The sequence below is a fragment of the Diadema antillarum genome, unplaced genomic scaffold (genome assembly GCF_040938485.1).
Source record: "Diadema antillarum isolate AM-2024a unplaced genomic scaffold, OU_Dant_1.0 scf00000024, whole genome shotgun sequence".
Taxonomy (NCBI): domain Eukaryota; kingdom Metazoa; phylum Echinodermata; class Echinoidea; order Diadematoida; family Diadematidae; genus Diadema; species Diadema antillarum.
The window spans coordinates 2,367,089-2,381,934 of NW_027270913.1; the positions used below are offsets into that span (position 1 = coordinate 2,367,089).

Here is a 14,846-nt window from a genome sequence, read left to right on the forward strand (position 1 = left end):
GAGCTACAGTCTTTGATTACACAATGATATGTCTTATGTATAGTTTGAACAGATACTGCGGCTGCAGGTCAATAATCAAGAATTGATATGTTTGCCAGGTTGTCGGAATTTATCTTACCTTCTATTAATTGTATTGTCGGCAGCTGGATGTTATGCATCACAATACAACAACGTTTTTAACAAAGGTGCACGAAGCCACATGCGCGTTCAAACACACACGTCGATGAAGACTGAAATATCATTGATTTTTATTATCAAACAGGCGAAAAAATCAAACAAACCAATCACCATATACCACAAGAGCGAACCGATTCCCTAAAAGCATTGTTTCAACGTATAGGCGCAAGTGGACATGAAAGGAATGCACGATATAACAGATATATACCGAGAGAGGGCGAGTATACTTTTTATGTAGTCAGCCTGCAATATCCAGCTAATTCCAGCCTGTCCCATGCGGCTAAAATAACTGGTCGACGGAAACGATGATATGGTGCTATAGTTCGACGGAATGTAAGCCCCAAACAAACAGGATCTCACATAATGGGTGAAAAAAATAATTTTCATACTGCGATCTACGATACGTCAATACGAGCGTTCAGTCTGTGTAACAGATGTTGAACAACTCGCAAATAAAAACGCACAAAATCGATTCGCACGGTGTTCAGTACACGGCGAGACAAACATCACACTGTACGAACGTGCAGGAAATGGGGCTCGTATACGTGTATGCGGTGATTATTATGCACAAGCGGAACTAAAATGTTCCTTCACCTCCTACACATTATATACCAGTGGTGAAAATTTCCTTTACTTGTCGTTACGCAGACTGGAAGAGCACGTCGCTGATTCAATTAGCGTTTCAGCTCACGGGACAAACCGCTTGTTTCGCTTGTTTTGTATATTAAAGTATGTGAGAGCTCTTTTCATCCTCTTGATCATCATGGATAAGTTGAAGTCGATGGCAACTGACGCGGGAACTTTCCTCACTAGAACTGTCCAGGTAAGAGATGGTGTAGCCACTTATTTAAGTTTGAAAAATAATGTGAATTCGCGAATTATGCGAATTTTAGAGCCCTCATATTATAGCGCCCTACGTAATATGCTATTAATAAGTAATGATCGAGGTACGTCATGACATCGGGATATGTATTACTTTATATGCATGTTTCCATAATATGCTATATGCACACGTACACACGTACACACACACACACACACACATACACACACACACACACACATTGTGTGTATATATATATATATATTATATAGACATATATATATACGTGTATATATATATATATATACATATATTATATAGACAGAGAGAGATATTCTTATACTAGTATGCGCGTGTGTGTAAGTGTAATAGAGAAGTAAATTACAGGCTAACTTGGATAACGGAGAAAGGATTACTAGGCACATGTTTTCTTTGCATAGCACTGGAAGATAATTATACAGGGTGCAGATAATGGTAACTGCATGGGGGAGAAGGAGAGAGAGAGAGATCAAGAGACAAAAATATAAAGAGCCATCTGTTATACCTTTCCCGTTAATTATATTTGGTTTATTCCAATATTGTCAACATGTCGCGATTATTTCTTACTTATTCCTTCACCTGCTACAAATCTAAATATAGCGCATTTTCCACTGAAGTAGAAGTTGTTTTTTCCTAACGTGCTGCGGGCATTTCAAAAATAACCTCTGCAGTCACAGGACGATGACGTCACCTGTTCGGCATTCCTCTCATGTTTTGTATACAATATCTGGTGAGTTTTCTTAAGAGGATGTATTTCGATCGAACTCTCTCTTTTCTCTCTCTCCCTCTCACCCCCCTCCCCCCCCTCCCTCTCTTTCTTTCTTTTGGGGGCGATTCTATTATAAAGAAGCAAGATTCCTCCATGCACGTTCACGTGATGTTGTAAAATCAAAGAAATTATTTACTATTTGCAGGTGAAATAAACCCCAGCTTTTGTGCTTCAAAATAGTTCTAAAATGTAGGTTATAGGGATAGAAACAACTAATGTAAAAACTTTAATCAGTATAATCAATATTGTATTGTTAAATATGCAAAATGTGAACAATAGTTATAATTAAAAAAAATTTCTAGAATAAACCGTCTACAGTTATGATTTATTGAGAAAAATAGTGATATCGCCTTATATTCTAGGCTTTATTGTTATTTCTTTATATGGTAGGATGTTGTGTGATACAACTATAACCTACACATACGCATCAAATGTGATAACTTGAATTTTTACGGCACTGCTCCTATAACAGTAAACAGTAGCTTTAATTTAAAAGACACTGACTTAATAGGTCGAGTTCAAGTTCAAGTCTATTCTATTTCTTCCATCTCAATATAACCAATAACATATAAATACGCACAATGAAATGAAAGTAACGAAATATCAACGTAAGTAACCAATAAAAAAAAGGGTTACATTATATTTTTGATGGGGATTGCAGAAATAGGCATTTTTTTTATGAAAAATAAATTGGAGAATGGGGATAGGGGGACCTACTAAATATGATCAATAGTAGTCGAGACAGTATTCATATTCTTTAAAGTCCATATCATACACTCAGCAAAAAAAAATTAAACACATTTTCAATTTCATCTTTCTCACAGATTGTTTGGCAAATGTTTATGTTTTATATACCATGTTAAAGGTAATTTAATTTGCTATCAACCTTGTAGATCACTCGAAAGGCAAACTTTACACATGAGTAAACATATTCGTTTTTCTCTTCCAAGGCACAAAAGTAAAAATTGCATAAATGGACACGTTGTTATTCATGCGTATGTGCTCTTCCGTATAACAACACTGAACAATGAGAGCAAAAGACAAATTCAGCACGATATGAAATGCAAATTAATTTGCAAAAATCAACCTGTGATCTCTATAATGTCTCTGTAACCCTCCAAAGAAAGGCAAAAAAAAATGATGGAGGAAAATGAAGAATCTTCTGTCAAATCCATATTCAAAAGACCATAAGAGAAGAAGCAATAGTAACAAAGATGGTAGAAATTTGACGTAATATTTGGTTCTTGGTTAAAAAATGAAATAAAGAAATGTCAATTTTACTACCTTTGCAGTTCACACCCTATTATTAAAGTTTGAGTTGACAGAAAATTCTGATGTTCCCCTTCAGTTTCCTCGTTGTGTTTTTGTTTGAGAATATAAAGAGAAACAGCCGAGGGAACGAAGATTCATTTCTCTTATTTAATTCATGTCTCTTATTGCGTTGAATTAGTCGTTAGTTATCATTGCTATCTTAAAAGGCATTTGCAAGTGAACGTCAAAACGCCAATTTCTGCAATTTTTACTTTTGTGCCTGGAGGACAAAGACGAATGTGTTCATCATGCGTTAAGTTTACCTTTGTAGACCAGGTTGATAGCCATTTAAATAACCTTTAAAGGCATAATTTACCATTTGCATAGGAAACAAAAACCCAGCATTAGTGCTTCAAAATAGTTCTAAAATATGGGTTAGGGGTAGAAACAACCAATACAAAAAATTGAATCAGTATAATCGATGTTAAGCATTGTCAAATGTACAAAATGTGAACAATAGTTGTAATAAAAGTGTTTCCAGACTATACCGTCTACAGTTATGGTTTAATGAGAAAAATAGTGATATATCCTTACATCTTGGGATTTATTGCACAAATTTTATATGGTAGGATGTTTTGTGATACAACTGACCTACACATATGCATCAAAAGTGACATCTTGAACATTTTTTTAATCACTGCTCCCAAAGGTAAACAGGACCTTTGATATGGTATATGATACAATGATTTTTATCAAAATCTTGTATGAAAAATATGAACTGGAAAAAGTGTTTACTTTCTCTTCTTTTTCTTTTTTTTTGAAGAGTGTATATGAATATACATGCATATCATATTCAATATAGCGAAATGATAATGCATGTGTTTGTGTGTCTGTGTTTGCACAATATGTATTGTTATGTTACAGTGCCAGAAGTTGTACGTTTGTTAAGTCAACCGTGATTATTAGAAATCAGTAGAATTATTAAATATAAAAGTGATTTGCAACATACCATGCTGTTACGATCATTAGTGCAGATGTACATAATTATGCACCAGGGAAGTGTAAGACAAGAAGTGGAATCTCTATCCAATTTTGCAAATTTATGCGTAGGTTCTAGATGTTCCATGCATGCTCCAAGCCCCTCTTCCATAGAGTTTTTGATTTTTTTTTTATTTTATTGTTCCACATTTCAAAACATCAAACATGATACGATCGATTGAACATAAGATTGAACATAGCGTCGTAAATTACAAAAAATACAAGAGAAGACAATTTAACAAACATGAAATGTGGGGACCTACTAAAAAGCAAAGCTTGTAATGTATAGGTCCCTGTATATATGAAAGTGTTGGTCTTCTTAAACAACCTAGAAACGAAAACTATGAAAGGAAGGAAAGGGACGTAAAAGAAAAGAGAGCAAAAAGAGCAAAAGCAAGGAATAAACTATACGAAAGCATAGCGAAATACAAAGTAGCCACCTGTAACGCGTTTACAAGACTCCTTGTCACCCGAGCAACACAGTTACGTAACTGTAAGAATGCGCAAAAACGCACATGATACATAATGATTCGTTAATTCAGGAATAGCCTTGACATAAATGACTCAGTAAAAAAAAAACAAAAGGCAAACATGGAATACATATGATAAACAACGAATCTGATAAAGAAGAGGGAGTTCAAATAAAATTGCATGTTGTATTATTAGATAATAAGCCTGATTTTTTTAGTTTACGTTTAAAACAATTCAATGACAACGATTCAGTAATGTCAGAGTCAAGGCTATTCCAGAATGTCGGACCTGTATGTACTATTGTTTTAAGAGCAAATGCAGTTCTCACGGGAGAAAAGTGAAATGAATTTTCCTGTCTTGTAGGGTAGGAATGTATAACTTTATTTTTTACAAACATGGGAGTGAAAGCATAAGGTAATTCGTCTTTAGTTAACTGGTACATAAATATCCCAAGGGAGTAAGAATATATATCAAAAATCTTTAAGAGGTTATTACTTTTGAACTGAGGGCTTGTCGGTGCTAAATAATTGGTACAATTGATAATCCTTACAGCTCGCTTTTGTATTCTAAAGATAGACTCCAGGCGTATTTTGGAACAATTCCCCCAGGCCAGTATGCTATAATGAAGATACGGCAATAACAAAGTCGAATATAAGGTACGTAATATATATGTGGGGAAAACATGCTTAAGCTTCTGTATAACACCCAAATTTCTTGATAATAACTTACATAAATGATTTGTTTGTTCCTGCCAAGATAATTTACAATCAATTAAAAGACCAAGAAATTTAACTGAATTTGTCTGTTGTAAGTTTACTTCTGTGATTGAAATTGAGCCAGGTAAACAAGTGATTGTATTACTAAACACCATAAAATTAGTTTTGTTTAGATTTAGGGATAATTTGTTACTTTGAATCCAATCATTGACGTGATTCAACTCAGAGTTAAGCATATCAAGTAACTCAGTAGGATTTTTGTGCGTCAAAAAAGACTTGAATCGTCCGCAAACAAGAGGAAAGAAAGGAGTGCTGACGACCTGGGCAAATCATTTATGTACACAATAAAAAGAAGTGGTCCCAAAAGGGAGCCTTGTGGAACACCACACGTTATATTTGCTGTGCTTGAATCAGAATCATTAATGTGTACAAATTGTGATCGATTTGTGAGGTAATCTCTGAACCACTCCAAGGCGCTGCCACGAATCCCGTAATGAGACAGTTTGTACAGTAATATTTCATGATCAATTGTGTCGAACGCCTTGGAGTGGTCCAGAAAAACTCCAACAGTGTGAGATTTAGCTTCGATAGCTTGAACAACTTTATCTATTAACAACAAAACAGCGTGAGTAGTCGAATGTTTTTTGCGAAAACCAAATTGAGTGTCTACTAAGATATCATGGTCATTTAAAAACTTGATAGTTCGGGAGTAGACAACTTTTTCAAGTACTTTGGAGAATGATGATAAAAGAGATATAGGTCTATAATTGCCCAGGTCGTCCTGTCTGCCTTTCTTAAAAACAGGAATAATCTTGGCAACTTTCATTTTACTAGGAAAAACACCAGTCATTAAAGACAGATTGAATACATGGGTCAAAGGTGCGGCTACTTCATAAATGATTTGTTTAAGAAGAAACATTGAAATACCATCATAGCCTGAGCTTTGTTTAGCTTTAAAATTATTTACAATATCAATGACATCCAATGCATCTACGGGCGTGAAAAATATAGAACTAGGATTGGGATTCACAAGAAATGAATGAAATGTTTTTTCCGTTAAAGGAATATTTCTGGCCAAATTTGACCCAATGTGGAGAACAAATAAAAATGTTAATGATTGTAACAATTTTAAGCTGTATTTCAGAGATAATGTTGAAATCCTATGTGGAGCTTTTTGATTATATGCTTGGGAACAAATCCTTTCAGTTTTTCTTCAAATAATTTTTGTTATGAATACCCCAGGATCGAGTGGCCTGGACTGAAAAAAAGAAAGAAAGAATATAGGCCTAAGAGTTAGCATTCAACCATTTTGCGCACATTTTGGTTGCCAGGTTTAGTACCTGCATTGGTGTGAAATGTTCTAGGAATTTTTTAATATTATGTACAGTTTATGAAGTTCACTCTTTTTTTAATAATTTCTGTTCACGTGTCCTGTTCTCCACATACTACTAATTGCTGCCGAAAATATTGAAAGGGAGGCGAACCGTTGCTCTTGTTGTGAATAAAGAATGGTGCATACTTAAATAGAAATACTGTCTTTTGTCGAGGCAATTCATTAACATCTGTGGTAGAGCGCATAACTTCGTATGGGTACAGATCGAGGAGAGAATCTTGTTTCTTCTCGCTGTCTATAAAAACATCTCCCTGCAAACACATTTTAGATAGGGAATATAGATCTGTAATGTGTTTTATTTCTTCGCTCGTTCGTTTGAGTGTTATTCGCTTGATGTTGTCCTGGCAAAACAAATATATCGCGCATCTAGTAGGCCTAATGATTGCATTGATGATAATGATGATCATAATAATAGTGAAAGATATGTAATTTTAAAGTAAGGGAGAGTGGGAAAGACATGTAGGCCCAGTAGTTATATTCGCCTTGTAAACGTTGTCTGTGCGTCATGTGGTATTCCCCAACTTGTAATACGATAGTGTGCGAATCATGGGATACAGAGGCGGGGTCAGACGAGGTCATATTTCACGTAAACCAAATGTATAAAATGGCGATGGACAACGTAAAGAAATTTGCGGGCCAGGCTGGCACGTTTTTATCAAGAGCCAAGCAGGTAAAATACTTCACTAAGATATTATTATGTCGGAGAATAGATGGGGGATCACATCGAAAGTCTTTTTTACTTCATCCTATCAGAGATTTGCTATGCAATTAACGCAGCTGGTTTGATTCATCAGAGGTACAGTCGTGTAGTCCCACTAGTTATATATTATGTATGTGATCTCTGCATCGAATGAAGCTTTGTATATGCGTAGACTAGACGTGTATCCATTTAAGAACAAGTCTCGCCTTTGTTTTTGATACCCCAGGAATGCAAAGTGTAGTGATGCTTAGCTTTTATGTCAACGTTGTGAGCAATGCCAATTTAATCAACTCTAGTGTTGATCTATGTGCAAATTGATTATTTCAAATTTGTAAATTTATCTAACTTTACTGTCAATACTGAATTGTGGTGTTACTATTCGCTGTTACTGTTAAATTTACTGAATAAATTTACTGTTTTTGTTTTTGTTTTTGTTTTGTTTTGTTTTTTCACCGTGCTTGAGTTCTTTACTCCTTTGGAGTATTTGACCTTGCACTTGGCTTAGCTGAACTAGGACTAGAATCTGGCAATTGTGCACTTTACGGCCCTATATTATCGGTACCTCATTCGCCGTGTGCTAAGGTGATATCCCATAAACCATTCCGCACTGAGCAGCTGGCGAGCTTCTCTTGCTGTATGGAACGCCGTTTGACAAGTGATAAGGTCAGTAAAAGCCCGCCTCCCTCAATAGGCGCTTCTGCGGAGCTAGCTGATCGCGCAAACCAACCACGCGGGCGAGGCTTGCGCTTGTGTGTGTGTGTGTCCATGTAGTGGCTGGCCGTAAATCGGTAGCTATACACACTTCGCACAGCGTCTGGTAGACTGTGTAGACGAAATAAACACTAACAGACTGACAAATCGAGATAAGATTTTGTGGTTTTCTATTATTAAATTATTTTACAGAATAATTCCGCCAAGGCCGCAGCGGACATACGCCCTCAGCAATAAGACTAGGTTTAATTAGTGATACTTTGCTTTAATATACTTGTACTCACGCAAAATTCATTCATTTAAAATCATGATTGAAGCACGGAAGTTCACCACTCGTTGCGTTCCAGTTGTGTGCTAATCAAAGCACAACTCGCGCTCGATCACGCCGCGCCGCACAGGCAGGGAAGGGCGTTAGAGCAACCATGTGGCGTACCGTAAGAGCTTTCATCACGCACACGCAAGTTGACACATTCACACACACTGCACTGCATGCATCCCAACACGAAATCTCACACACATGTACACAGTACAGTGCCGGAAGACCCGCTGTCGAACCGCGGTGCCTGATAGGAACTCGAATTCGCACGCACTGCTCGATTAGGGTAAAATCTCGCACCGATAATATAGGGCCGTAAAGTGCACAATTGCCTAGAATCTAGTAGGAGCACAAAATCAAATTGCTCTGCAATTCTGTTATTACTTAATACTGAGACAATAGTTTTAGTAATAATGCAATCTTTTCCCCTGTAATTGATACAATGTTGTGCCCATGTCAAACTCGCCATTAGGCATTACTTGTGCTCTTGTAGATCTACAGTGTATGTGACAAAATCAGGACTTTATTAGTAGAAAAATGAGCAAAGAAAATGGGATACCAATGGGATTCGAACCTGAGAGAGACCTCCGGATTGACTTGGTAAAATTGTGAACTTTGTAGTTGTACAGGTGTACATTGTAGAAATGATAATGAGGATTTTTTGTTGTTGTTGTTGTTGTAAAGAGCCTCTTTATGTGAATGAACTAGCTTTAATCATGAAAATCTCCATGGCTGCAAAATTGCTGAATAAAATTATCATGTTGTGGCATGCTCATACCTAACTAAACACAGCCCAGTCGCTGTATAAATAGCGACAGGGCGCGGGCTGTACCGGCACGACCCACAACACAAAGAGAGCTCAGCGATCGCTTTGTGATCGTTTTGAGTTTTGATGCTTGAGATCATTTTTTGTCACCTCAAACTCATCTAATGTAAATCTTCATTACTAGGTAATGAGATTTCATATCTATGCTATCAATATTGTCATACACATTTCACAACTTACTGAAAATGAAGATTATATGCAGCATATGCGAACGGTACATCTGATAATCGGGAGTTCACGCGATCTGAATGCACTTTTAAAGTTCACGCTGTCGACTATGCTGCTACCAAAGAGCGCACGCACGCAGTAGATCGCTGCACTTCCAGCCATGCACGCGCACGCATAATTTGCATTTGCTTAGTGGTCAACGTGCCATTTTGAATTCTGCAACGATGAACCCCGATGGTCGGGAATTGCGCTAGAAAGTGCCATTTTTTTGTTCAATGGACTTATCGTGAGGGCTCTCTATGGACTTATGTACCTTCAATAATATAAGCATGCACTTTACAAGAGTAACGTACAAATGTCTGTAAGTATAATGTACAAATTGTTAAGTTTTGAAGTTGTGTTGTGGTTCCCTGCTTTGATGGCGAGGCCCGGTCTGTCTGACGCTGTGCTTTGCATAGCGTCTGGTTTTGCTAGCTCATACCAGCCCTCAAATTAACCGACGGCCACCGACGGCCATGGCCGTCGGTGCCCCTCTCGTTGGCCGCAATGCCTTTTTTTCCTTGATCAAAGTTACGGCCAAAAAAAAATGTGCCCTTTTTCTTGTGGCTGTGGTGCCCTTTTAGAATGAAAGTTATTATTTATGACGTATAATATGCCCTTTCTCAAAGTCTACACTTTAATAAGCTTGAACAACTTTCCTGATCTCAAATATCATACCTTCAGTTCACTCGCGTCCCAATATATCCGATTCAAACTCAAAGTATCTTTCCGAGATACGAGACGACGTGTACGTACATGTACGCCCGACCGGCTTTTACCGTCCCAACTGCCTCCGCAGCGCAGCGGCCATAGAGTTACTAGCTAGGCAGCGGCGGGCCGGAGCAAGTGGTCGCAAGCCATGCTAAAAAGTGCCAGGCCTGTCGGACGGCTGCGAGCATTGCCATCTCTCTCGCTCTGCATTCGATCATGCCCGCATGCTCAAAGCAAAATGGCGCCGGAAGTGCTCCAAAGCGAGCACGGCGTATGCGTTGAGAACGTACTATATTACAGAACCTACATCGTATTGCGTATGGCCTACTGCCTAACGTCGTCTGCTACGGAGAGATCTTATGCATGCGTGCGCTGCTGGAGTGTAGCAGCACGGTCGATAGCATACAGCTCTATGGGGCATTCACATCACGTATAAACACCCAACATGCCCTTTCCAATGTGGCCTTGGTGCCCCTCTGACTGATCTAAGTGCCCTTTAATGGTTGGCCTCTTGGAAAAAGTGCCCTTTTCTAAATGGCCTTGCCCCTCCAAAATCCTATTTCAAGGCCTGTCATACCATAAAAATCTATTCTTTCTTTTGTGATCCTTTGGAGATTTATATGCTTTCTACCACGTGACCATATGAGAACATTTTTGTTTTGGTTATTTGTTTTGATTAGAACAGTGTTGGTATATTCATGACCTTTGTTCAGTTGAAAAAGCCAGTAGTCTGTCCCCTGACAAAAGTCCTTTTACACTCATCTTTTAGTCAGTATACCAAAAAGAAAAAAAAAACACAAAAAAGAAAAAACTTGGTAATGCTGACAAATGGGGCTGTAGGCTTACTATTCACGTGTCTTTAGCAGCTGCAGAATGTGCAGTATGAATGTTTCTAGCCATGCGTGTGCCCTCCTACTAAAAAAAAATCCCATTTGTCCTCATCCATTGGGTTAGTACACTGAGGAAAAGCTCGGCAATGCAGAGAAGACAGAACTGGACGCTCGCTATGATAACCTCCAGCAGAGAGCTGATAGGACCAGGCAGTGGACTGAGTCGATCCTGGCAAAAACCACATCAGTCTTGGAACCCAACCCTAGTAAGCCACCCAATATCTTTGCCTCTCGTATCCTCTCTTTCTCTTGAGAGCTCTACCTGTCTTTAAAACCAGTGGCCAAATTTACTAAATTTTTGCATTTTGAAACTATTTTATGAGATAGATTAAGTATGAAGACTTTTGCATCTCTCAGCAGTTTAATTTTTGCAACATCTTTCGTGTGATATTTCAAGTTATGTGTAATCATTTGCATGTAATACTCACATAATTGTGAGCATTCAAGTCTATTTTAGATTAGATTCTTACCCAGTCCTGTATGAGGGGTTTCACATTCCTCTTCAAATTCTTGTATGCTAGCAGACATTAAAGTATACTGTGCAAAGTGTTGTCATTTCTGCAGGAGTTTTATGCTTACAGCTGTATGTTGCCATATCCTCACTGTCAGTAGGTCCATGCTTTAAAGTGTGTTTCTCAACATTTTTCAACCTGAGGCTCACTTTGACTCCAACAAAAATTCTTGAGGCATAATTAGATCACATATTCATATTTTTTTATTTCATATGGTTAACATCATGGCTTATAACAACACTGTGCAACTTGCCAGAGTGCTTTGCAAGTGAGGGGTAACTTGTAACACCTATCACAATTGCTTCTGCATGACTAGGACCGAATAGTCTGTGTAGGATGTGTGAACCCAAATTACTCACAAAGCATTTTCACATCAGCCCAATAAAAATTCAAGCTCGAGATATTTTTTTGCGATTGCGAATTAGCGCGCTATTTCATTTCTTATTCACATCAGCCTGAAGAGAATCAGCCCGAATTTTTGTCAAGCTAATTCGACAGCTGAGTATGTGCAAACAGCATAAGTAATGTGTGTGCCCTTTCGAAAATTCCTCATGATTTGTGTGCAGTTTGCCTCGATCGATCGGGTCACACACGCTATAGGCATGGTGGGATGCATCGCACTAATTTCTCGAGTCGTTTTCACATTATCAAATAGCGCGCTACTATCCCGCTATTTCAGAAAATTCCCGAGTTGGAGTCGAGAAATTTTCTCGATCACAGCTATACAACTGGCGCGCTAATTTGTGTTCACATTATCAAATAGCGCACTATTTCGCTATCGGGAAAATTTCCCAAGTCAGAAAATAGCGCGCTATTTCGAAACATCGGGCTGATGTGAAAACGCCTAATGAGTCATGTAATTACCCATCTCCCTAGACTCCAGACTGGAAGATTACGTGAACACCAAGCTGGATCGGCGGACCAGAGACCGAGAGAGCAACCTGGAGCAGCAGGGAAGTGCAATGATTGATGCAGGCAATGAGCTTGGACCCGGCACACAATATGGTGAGAATTTACTTTGCACACAGTATGGTGAGAATTTACTTTGCACATATTTTTGTCATTGTGCCGCTGAGAGAGAGGGAGACCAAATCATACTGCTTTTACCTGGTACTGCAATGTATAACATTGTCAATACCAGGCTTTGATTTCTCTTGACCACATAGTCTGGTAGGATTACGAAAATAATTATTGGACACTTATCAAGCAGACCGATATTCAAGTTAGGTAATAATCCTACCAGCAACACACATTTATTCACCCACATTCATATCTGTTGTTTCACATGACAATTCACATAATGCATAAATGTAGTAACATTCTGGGGGAGAAGAACTTCAACAGAAGCATAGATTTGGTGATATACAGTATTTTATACTTCGGTCTTAAAGTCCAATGGCGTATTCTCTGTGATTAATCTGAATAAACTTGGTGAAAACGGTGATTTAACAGATGCCAGCAGTTGTGTGGGACTGCCAAAGTAGCAAACATGTATAATGAAGTAATGAATTTATTGATATCCTTTCAGTTGTCAGTTACGTTCACTGGGTCAAAACAAAGGAACAGTGCACAGGAGATGCAAATAAGTGATGGTTATGGATATTTCTCCATCCATATGGATCATACTATGTTTCGTTATTAGTTCTGTTTTATCTATCACTGTGTCACGTGTAGATGTGTTATGAGTAGAGAGAAATGAAGTCTTATGTTTTCTGTGTCTTTGATTCTTGGCACCAGGAGCAACTCTTATCCAGGTGGGCCAGACACAGCGCAAACTGGGTCAACTACAGAGGGAGTTTGTCCACCTCTCGCTCTCCAATTACATCGTTCCACTTCGCAGCTTTCTAGACGGTGACATGAAGACCATCACAGTAAGGGACTCTGAAATTCTTCTATTCTCATGAACTATGTGTTTACTATTCTCCTTCAATTTGCCTTTGCCTTCTTTTTCATATTCCACATTTCTTCATGATTTACTTTCCTCTCTAGATCAGTTTTATTTCCTTCTCCTCCTCATAACTTACCTCCTTCCTCGTTTCCTTGATTGCTTGTCGAAAAAACTTCAAGCTTAGAACATGAACATGTACCTCAGAGATTCAGTAACTACCTAAGATGATAATAATGATAGTGATAATAAATATCATTTATAAAACTTGTATAGCCTTTAATGGACAATTCTGAGCACATTAATGCCAAATTGACAAGTTTACTGACAAGTTGGATTTACATAAAAAGTATGACTAAAAAGTTTGATTACAATACAGAATGTAATTACTAACATTGTGAGCAAAGGAAAGAAAAATTGCAATTGATTGAATAAGTGAGTACTGATCACTGATTTAAAAATGTCAACGCATTGAGCATTTTGAAACTTCTTTTCAGTGTGATGAGATATCAAATAAAGTAAATCAAGGGCAGAGCAACTATTGTTGTTTGTTTTCTCAGGGTAAGAGAGTGAGAACTTAAAAGTCAGATCGTGTTAATACTTTTTTGGCCTGTTTAATCAGCTAAAGTTGAAGTTATTTTCAACCCCTTGAAACCATGCTGGTAGTCACAATAGTTCAGTATTTTTCTTTTTTCATAATTTTTTTGTTCTTCTTATTTACATTTGGCCCACGTCTTCTCACCCATGTAGAAAGAGCGCAAGATACTTGAGAATGTGCGGCTGGATCTGGACGCAGCCAAGGGAAAGCTGCGGCGTGCACGGTCAGCTGAGGCCACCAGGGCTGTGAGTATTTCCATTCTGGCATGTGGTATTTTGTGTTTAACCCTCTGCCTACCAGAATCTGTACAGAAAAATTCACTCAACCACCCAAAGAAACCCAAAGAAGGACAGTGCTACTCAGAGTTGATGCAAGTCTGCGTAAGAATATTTTGCCACGTATGCCTAAACATCGCCAAAACGTGTTGACATAAAAAAATGCCAGCCTCACAAAACATGTAGAATGACATGAAAAAAAACAACAACAACAACAACATGTGTGTGCATTAGTGACTTACGAATTATGCTAAAGATGTGACACCTAAGAGATGAAACAGTGTGAATGTTTTTACTCTAATTTCACACACTTTAAGGTCCAAAAGGGAAGGAAGTTTAAGTGCGAAATTTTCCGTGCCATGTTTCCCTTTTGAGTGCCTGGGTTATGGAAAAGTCTCAGAATTAGCTTGAGCTATTGCTTGAAATTTTCTGACGTATTTATTGGAAGTAACAGGGATGTCTGACATGTAAATGGAATGGTTACTTATTTCCCCATCTCCTTTTATATTTTCAACAATTCGTTTCCAGTGCATTTGAT

The 14,846-nt window shown here is 38.0% G+C and overlaps 1 protein-coding gene across 3 annotated transcripts in view; it reads left to right on the plus strand.

Annotated features, from left to right (window-relative positions):
- The first annotated feature begins 576 nt into the window (after positions 1 to 576).
- Positions 577 to 14,846, plus strand: part of LOC139733306 (endophilin-B1-like) — a 46,933-nt gene continuing 32,663 nt past the window's right edge. Inside the window, exons 1-5 of one of the 3 annotated variants that reach the window (XM_071644152.1) lie at positions 577 to 1,000; positions 11,103 to 11,244; positions 12,427 to 12,555; positions 13,288 to 13,421; positions 14,186 to 14,278. In XM_071644152.1, the coding sequence (XP_071500253.1) occupies positions 941 to 1,000; positions 11,103 to 11,244; positions 12,427 to 12,555; positions 13,288 to 13,421; positions 14,186 to 14,278 (558 nt within the window). In that variant the 5' untranslated portion in view covers positions 577 to 940. Of the gene's footprint in view, positions 1,001 to 6,874; positions 7,348 to 11,102; positions 11,245 to 12,426; positions 12,556 to 13,287; positions 13,422 to 14,185; positions 14,279 to 14,846 lie in introns of those variants that run through there. The other 2 variants (XM_071644146.1, XM_071644160.1) reach the window with 2 other exon arrangements.